Here is a 7982-nt window from a genome sequence, read left to right as displayed (position 1 = left end):
TCTGCTGTCACACACCCACCGTGTGAGCACGGGGGTGGTGCCTGGGCACGGCTCCTGCTGGGACAGGGACACTGTGCCAGCACCTGGGGAGCACCTGGGCGTGGGCTGGGGCTGCACATGGGGGGTGGCCAGGGAAGTGGGGACAGGGACAGCCACGGCACACCTGGCACAGGGACAGCGATGCCGTACCCGGGCCCGCGTCCGTGGGGACACACGGGCGGGCTCGGCCCGAAGTGGGATCGGGGCACACGGGGACGGGTCGTGTCCCACAGGGCTGGCGGGGGGTGCCTGGGGCAGTGCTGCCGCCACGGGACGGTCTCTCCAGGGTGGGTATTTGTCCCTCCTGGGTGGATGTTCGGGTGTTTGTCCCTCCGAGGGTCGCTGTTTGTCCCTCCCCTGCCTGTGGCGGTCGCACCTCCCGGCCGGTGGGGGGCGCTGTGACCGCCGGGCGTAACCGGCGCCGCTCTGCCCCTCACCCGCCGGAAGCGGAAACGGGCGCACCCCGTGGTTCCGGCTGAGGCGGCGGCGCCAGGAGTGACTGCGGACTCTGCTCCTTCCCGGCCCCAGCCCCAGAGCAGGGCCAAGCCCCATTTCCGTTCCCGGCCCCAGCCCCAGAGCAGGGCCAAGCCCCATTTCCGTTCCCGGCCCGGCACCCGCCCCGTTCTCACTGCCGGCCCCGTTCCCGGCGCCATTCCCAGCCCCATTCCCGGCCCCGTTCCCAGCCCCATTCCCACACCCGTTCCCGCCATGGCGGTCCGCGCCAGCTTCGAGAACAACAACGAGCTGGGCTGTTTCGCCAAGCTCACCAACGCCTACTGCCTCGTGGCCATCGGCGGCTCAGAGAACTTCTACAGGTGAGATGGCCCTGCCCTGCCCGCCCCGGCGCTGCCCTGCCCGGCTCCGCGGGGCCCTGACGGCGCTTTGTCCTTGCAGCGTGTTCGAGGGGGAGCTGTTCGGGACCATCCCGGTGGTGCACGCGTCCATCGCCGGCTGCCGCATCATCGGCAGGATGTGTGTGGGTACGTGAGGGGAAAGCCTTGGGGAGACGGGAAGGGTTCCGTGCCTGGCCAGGGCCGCGTCCCTCGACCCCGGGGGCTGTTCTAATGCCCGAGTGGTTTTTTGTTCCTTTAACCATCCTATGGTGCTGCCACGGTCACACGAACAGCAGCACCCGGACCTTTCGTGGAGCACTTGGCATCTTCACGGGGAGTTCCTTGTCAAAGGGACTCACTGAGGGCTTCGAGCTTCCTTGAGTCCTGTTGCAAAAGAGAAGGGATTTGTGGCAGTGCCACTCCCCCACAGCCAGTGCAGTGCCTCACGCTGGTTTTTTGTTTCCCGTGGTCTTGGTTATTTTTAAATGGTAACAAATCTCCTGGGCTGGGTCCTGGGAGGAGCACACTGAGTCAGGGCAGGGCGTGAACGGCAGGGAAGTGCTGGGAAACCCCGAGGAACATTCTCCTTATTCCATTCTGCTTTTTTTTTTGCCGTTTTAGGGAACAGACACGGGCTGCTGGTCCCGAGCAGCACGACAGACCAGGAGCTGCAGCACATCCGGAACAGCCTCCCGGACTCGGTGCGGATCCAGCGGGTGGAGGAGCGGCTCTCGGCCCTGGGCAACGTCACCACCTGCAACGACTACGTGGCCCTGGTGCACCCGGACCTGGACAGGGTACAGGGCCCTGGGGCACTGCCGTGGGCATGGGAGGGCTGGGAAGCACTGCCCAGGCTGAGCTTGTGGCCTCTGGGTCAGCCCTGGAGGAGGGAAGGGGGATCAGAGGGGTGAGTGTGAGGACGGGGGGGAATGGCTTCCCACTGCCAGAGAGCAGGGTTAGATGGGATATTGGGAAGAAATTCTTCCCTGTGAGGGTGGGGAGGCCCTGGCACAGGTTGCCCAGAGAAGCTGTGGCTGCCCCATCCCTGGAAGTGTCCAAGGCCAGGTTGGAGCAACCTGGGCTAGTGGAAGGTGTCCCTGCCCATGCCAGGGAGTGGGATGAGATGAGCTTTAAGACCCCTCCAACCCAAAGCATCCTGTGATTCCATGATCGTTGGGTGCAGTTTGCTTTGGGTGGTAAAACTGAGTGAATTAGAGGGTAATAAAGAGCACCCAGAGGAGGGCACTGAGGATCACAGCAGGAGTTGGAAGCTGCAGCTGAGCTACCCAAAATCTGTAACAGCTGAAAGAGGCCATGGTTGTGAGTGATTACAGAGGGCTGAAAGAAAAGCAAGAAGTTTTGTAATGAAAGTTTAAAATAAGAGCAAAGGAGACAAAGTTGCTGCTACTTTATGTCTCAGAACTGATACCTTAATAGCATTAAGAGAGGTGTGTGGGGCTACAGGTCATGACAGTGTTTGCTTTCAGCTGGTGCTAAAGCTGAAGAAGAGATGGGACTTGGTGTTAGGAGTGCAAATGGAAAAGAAAAATAAGGGTAATGGGCTTTGCAGCATAATATGTTTTAAATAAGCGCAAAAAGTAAGGTAAGATGGGCAGAGAGAAACCAAAATAGTTCACAGTGAAACCTGGAGGGGAAGGAAGTTCTTAAGAGTTCTGCAGAAGGCTAAGATGACTTTGTCATGGTGATTTGGGAGGACTGGTTCACTGGGAATGCCCAGAGAACAGACATTGACACAGCTGATGTACTGCCAGCAGAAAGAGGGGGGATTTGGGCATTTCCCAGTAATGGCACAGGTTTGTGCTTGTGGTGACACTGGGAATATGTAGAATATGGAGGTTGGGGTTGTGTTTTACCTTGGCTGGGTTGCAATGGGTTGTGCAGAGTGGGAGGCTCTCAGAGGGCTGTGTGCAGGAACAGCTTGACTTCCAGTTCCACAGTGCCATTTTACTGAAGGCTTTGTTCTCTTCCTGTTGGCAGGAGACAGAGGAGATCTTGGCAGATGTGCTGAAGGTGGAGGTTTTCAGGCAAACGGTTGCAGATCAAGTGCTGGTGGGAAGTTACTGTGTTTTCAGTAACCAGGGAGGACTCGTGCACCCCAAAACTTCAATAGATGACCAGGATGAACTGTCCTCACTGCTCCAGGTCCCACTTGTGGTAAGGCTTTTGTGGGTTTGTGTTTACCTTTCCCACTCCCTCCCAGCCCAGTTCTAGTGTGGCTCCATCTCTTGGGCTCCTGGATGCTGTTTCTCTGCAGAGCAATTCCAAGTGGGAGATGAGGGAAAACTTGAACAGGCCAAGTCTCCTGAGACAGTTCCCTGTCTTCCCTGAGTCTGGATAAACTGCTCAGTGATTTTACTTTGCTCCTGAAATGTTGCTTCTGCTGGGATTGTGTGTGGTGCAGACACAGAATGTGAGGTTATCTGGTTTGGCTGAAGCCAGTGTTTACAAAAATTAAGTAACAAACCCCTGTGCCTGCTCAGTTGGATGTGCTCAGCCACTGTTGCTGTGCCATCCTCCTTCCTCCTGGCCGGACTCTGTTTCCGTGGATGCCACACCACCTTCTCACCACACACTGCGGGCTGGTCATTAACCATGTCACCTGGGCTTTGCTGATGGGCAGGAGCTTTCAGCTCTTCAGGGGCGTGAGCTGAGCCCCCCACAGAAGGTGTTGGCAGGGGTGTGTGAGGAGCTGTGCTGCTGTGGCTGACGCTGTGCCCTGCCCGCAGGCGGGGACGGTGAACCGCGGCAGCGAGGTGATCGCGGCAGGGATGGTGGTGAACGACTGGTGTGCCTTCTGTGGGCTGGACACCACCAGCACAGAGCTCTCCGTCATCGAGAGCATCTTCAAGCTCAACGAGGCCCAGCCCAGCACCATCGCCACCAACATGAGGGACTCCCTGATCGACAGGTGAGGGGGAGCCAGCTCTGGGCACAGATTTTGTTATAAACTATTATTTTATCATGAAGTTGATGGTTTCGCAGTTGATTTATCTTTTTTTAATTACCCTTTTCTTGCTGCCTCCTTCCTTTTGTTGGTTACTGGCAGCAGTTGGGTGATGGAACGTGCGAGAAATGAGAATCATTTCTGTGGGAAGCAACATCCATTTCAGCTGTCAGGTTTGCTTCCCTACCTGTTCAGGGGTTTTTTTTAAACAAACTTTGTTTTAAAAGTTAAAATGCCAGTGACTTTGCTTGACATCTTGGCTTTTGATTGTTGTAACCCACGTAAAGTTATTTCAAATGCTTGCTACAACCATTTCTGGAGCCAAAAAGACTATGGCTTGTCAGCTGCTGCTGCTGCCTTAAATCTTTTTAATTTAAAACTGCCAGCTTGAATTTTTTTAAAGCCTTTTTGTGAAAGGCTTTGTCCATCTTATCTTTTAATGCAAGGCAGGCTTAGTTTTCTGCCTGGAGCAGTAAAGATACAGGACCTTCCCCTTTCATTATGTATGAAAATGTTTTCACAAGATTTAGGATGCACATAGGTCAGTGTCCTCTGCAAACTGCATTTGGGCTTTCATCTGATTACAGCTCTGAGGGCAATTGCTGTGGGGCTAAAAGTGTGTTCCTGAGCTACCAGAGCATTGTAACTTAGTGGCTGAGTTCTCGGGTATCATAAGAATTTATGGGAATGGGTTATGCATAACAACTTCCTAGACTTTGGAACCCTTTGAAAGAGTTCTTTGCCCCTTTACAGTTCTGGTACAAAGCCTGGATGTCTCTGAGCATATCAGAGCCATAATTAAACTTGCTCTGAGCTGTTAATCACTCCCTGGGCCAGGCTGAGTGTGCATTTTACCTTTGCCAGCTTGACAGGTTTGTTCCTGTGGCTGCCTGTTAGCAGCCACAACATCTGCTTCCCTCTTTCCATAGGCCCTTCTCTTCTAGGAAGGGGAATTTCTACTGGGCCTTTGTAACTGGAGGGTGAGAAGTGACTGTACTGGTGTTTTGAAATGCCTTCTGCACTCCCTGGCACTGCCAAACCTCCCTTCTGTTTTGTGTTTCAGCCTGACATGAGCAGCGCTGGTTCCGACTTCCCAGAAAGCTCCTAAGGAGTGAAGTGTTGAGCTGCACTGTGGATCACAGGCATCCAGACCTTCTGATGATATTTCTGACCCAAGGAAGAGGCTGCAAAATCAACTTTTTGTAGTGTTTTGTAAACTTAAGTATTGACAAATAACATGCCTAAGATGCAAATAAGGAATGCTCTCTGTCCCTTTGCTGATGTTCTCGAGTTCTTCAGCTTTGCTTTCTGGTGTTGTGGTGCTGACTGAGCCCCTCAGATTACCCACAATATTTATTCTTGTGGCTCTTGGATGTTGATCACTAGAGATTGCTTTGCCTTAAGTCTTGCACCAGTGTCCTGCAGCACAGCAGTTTGTTTTGGCACTACATGCACTGCCCTCTCTTTCCACACAGCTGCTTGATGGTGTTCCTGCTATAGGTAGACAAAAGAACCCCTTGGATGTCCAGTACCAACAATAGAGGAGTTTACTTGCCACAAAATAATCTAAAAGCCATCACCTTCTCTTTTCTCTGAGCTGTTCCCATGGGAATGGTGATTCTGAAGTGACCGTGTGGATAAAACCTGGAGTTTGTTAGAGTTAATCCAAGGGCTTTTAACAGCAACAGTTTGGGAGTGCCTGGAGCAGAGTTTGATCTGGTGTCACCTGTGCTGCTCCTGAGGCACCCACAGGAGAGAGCCCTAAAGGCACACTATAACCAGTGGGTTTTATTGTCCTGCAGGAGTTCACCTCCTGCACTGGGAAACCCTTGGAAGTCAGCAAACTCCAATTTTGAATTTGAACCACCTCATCTGGAGTTACCTTGGGGACAAAGGTTCTGTAATACGGTTCTGAGCAGTCACTTGAGTCAGAGGGTACAGATTTGGGAGCTTCCTCCTGAAGAGCTCTGCCCATGCCCGGGAGTGATGATGGGAAGGAGCTGTGGATGCTACTTTTGGGTAAAGTAGTGGTTGCTTTCCAAACAGCTTTTTCTCACCGATCTCTTGTTTCACTTGCTTTTCTGCTTGCCCACTAAGGGTGCACTGAAGGCACAGAAGTGCCTCCTGAGGGTAAGAGGAAGCCATTCCCTCATGGCTGGATTGCTCTCAGCAAGAGGGTTCTCTTGAGGAGTGCTGGCCTGAGGGCTGTGTGGGCAGAGCTCTTTTCAGCCCTGGTGCTTCGGGCTTTGTGAAAAATTAAGGAAACTTCTATTTTTGTTCTACTGTCTGGATGTTTAGGGAAGGGTTTGTAAGTTTTAGTTTATTAAAGGCTGCTCCTTAAACTGTTAAATAAAGATTGCCATGGTCTCTGATCAGAGCAGCCCTGCCATTTGATATGAGCACCACCTTTCTTGGCATGACTCCAGGTCTCCTTCTCTCAGCCTGTCTCAGTATTCAGAGCGAGAAGCTGCTTCCTTTTGGTCACCTCACAGTGCTCAGCTCCTGGGTGGACATGGCAGGATTCTGACTGTTCCCATCCTTGTTGGCCTGTGTTCATCATATGGGAAGCGAGGGAGGCTGAAATTTTCCCCTGCAACTCCTGTCACTGTTTTTTTCTCATTCCTGTCTCCAGGCAGGAATCCTGGCTTGCACTGGTGACCTTGATCTGTGTTAGGTCTTATAGACAGTTTAGAGGTAAATGAGAAGAATAATCCACTCTGTGTAATCCAAATCCTTAAGTGGGAAAGATGGTGCAGTGTTGGGTGTTGTGATATGCCCAGGAGTCAGGGCAGGACAGGGCATTGCCAACTGGGGTGAGACCTCTGGGAGCTTGGGAACTGGAAGGTGGCAAACATGGTACCTGTTCTAAACATGGGTTTGTGGGAATTCTGAATTGGTGAGATGGACCTGTATACAAGAAAAATGAACTATAATAAAGATTGGATTTAGAAACACAGATCACGAGAGAGCATAAATGTGGTGTTTTAATGGCAAGTCATGTCTCAAAAGATCTGTGCAATTCTTTAAAGGAGTCCACAGGGATATGAAGAAGGTCTTTTGTACTGCACTGGCAGGTTTTTGTGCCAAAGGCTTTTAGGACCGTGGGTGAGTGAGCCATGGAATGAGATGACTAATTACAAGTTAGGAATAACTAATCTGTTCTTAGTGGAGGACCAACTTTTCTGACGGTAGTTATCCTATATACCAGCAAATTTCTAACTTACCTGGGAAAATGAGCCTTAATGGTGATGCAATTATTCAAAGTAGTCAAAAACTGGAGGAAAACCAAATAGGATATTGAGTGCAGTGCAGTGAGTGTGTAGTTGGCTGCTCTAAGGTCCCCCTGTGCCAGAGTCCCTGGGCTGGACAAATGGCCCTGGGGCTGTACAAATACAGGATGGCATCACAGGAACACACCTACAACAGCCTCTTGCTCATGAGGCTTGAATTAACTCTGCTGTTCCCTGCTCCCCTGTGGGGACAGTGTGTCCTGGTGCTGCATTTGGGACAGGAGCTGGATCACAGAGAGCTCTGGCCAAGCTGATGGGCAGCAGCGAGTCCACCCTCCACTGATCAGCTGCTGCAGCAGAACACAGGATCCCAGCAAGAGTGGGAATACTAAGGAACTGCTCCTTACACAAATACTGATGTTTGTGCCCGGGTCCAGGTCACCCCAGGACTGCCCAGGGGCCGATCTTGGCAAAAGAGAGGTGATAATGGTGTGAATGGGGTTGTACTGTGGGAAGAGGGTCAGCTGCTCACCCCTTCCCCAGCCCCCCAGTGCCACCACCTGTACCTGCAGGGGGCTGTTCTCATCCCCACATACCTCCACGAGTACCTCATGCCCTGGAAAATCAGAGCTGTGCCCCAGGGGGCAGGTACAGAGCAGGCAGGACAGGCCCCGTGGTGTTCCTGTGGCTGTGCAGCAGCAGCTCCAGGCAGGCTGGGTTTTGGCAGCACAGCTCAGCCTTGCTGAGCAGGGCCTGGCACCCTGGGGCACACGCAGCTGTCCGAGGACACGGCTCAGCCTGTGCCCACCCGGGCACTTTGCTGCCTGAACAGCCTGTTCCTTGGACAGGCCAAAAATCTGCCTTCGGGCAGGAGAAGAATATAAATGATATAAACGAACCCAGACAACGCTCTCT

The 7982-nt window shown here is 52.7% G+C and overlaps 1 protein-coding gene across 1 annotated transcript; it reads left to right on the top strand.

Moving 5' to 3' along the window:
• Nucleotides 1–503: 503 nt before the first annotated feature.
• EIF6 (eukaryotic translation initiation factor 6) lies at nucleotides 504–6792 on the top strand. Its single transcript, XM_027664014.1, has 7 exons — nucleotides 504–578; nucleotides 621–854; nucleotides 934–1019; nucleotides 1494–1669; nucleotides 2871–3047; nucleotides 3620–3801; nucleotides 4901–6792. The coding sequence occupies exons 2-7, from the start codon at nucleotides 748–750 to the stop codon at nucleotides 4908–4910; spliced, it is 738 nt and encodes a 245-aa protein (XP_027519815.1). The 5' UTR covers nucleotides 504–578; nucleotides 621–747; the 3' UTR covers nucleotides 4911–6792.
• The last annotated feature ends 1190 nt before the right edge of the window (nucleotides 6793–7982 follow it).

Source organism: Corapipo altera, unplaced genomic scaffold (genome assembly GCF_003945725.1).
Source record: "Corapipo altera isolate COAL_440 unplaced genomic scaffold, ASM394572v1 110, whole genome shotgun sequence".
Lineage (NCBI taxonomy): Eukaryota > Metazoa > Chordata > Aves > Passeriformes > Pipridae > Corapipo > Corapipo altera.
The sequence above is the reverse complement of the archived record's forward strand: the minus strand, read 5'-3'. Positions and strand labels throughout refer to the sequence as shown.

Bases quoted from the DNA above. Each gene is read 5' to 3' on its own strand.
- EIF6 (XM_027664014.1), top strand. From the start codon at position 748: ATGGCGGTCCGCGCCAGCTTCGAGAACAACAACGAGCTGGGCTGTTTC. The intron at 1,020-1,493 runs GTACGTGAGGGG...TTGCCGTTTTAG, and splicing joins CATCGGCAGGATGTGTGTGG to GGAACAGACACGGGCTGCTG. The intron at 1,670-2,870 runs GTACAGGGCCCT...TCCTGTTGGCAG, and splicing joins TGCACCCGGACCTGGACAGG to GAGACAGAGGAGATCTTGGC.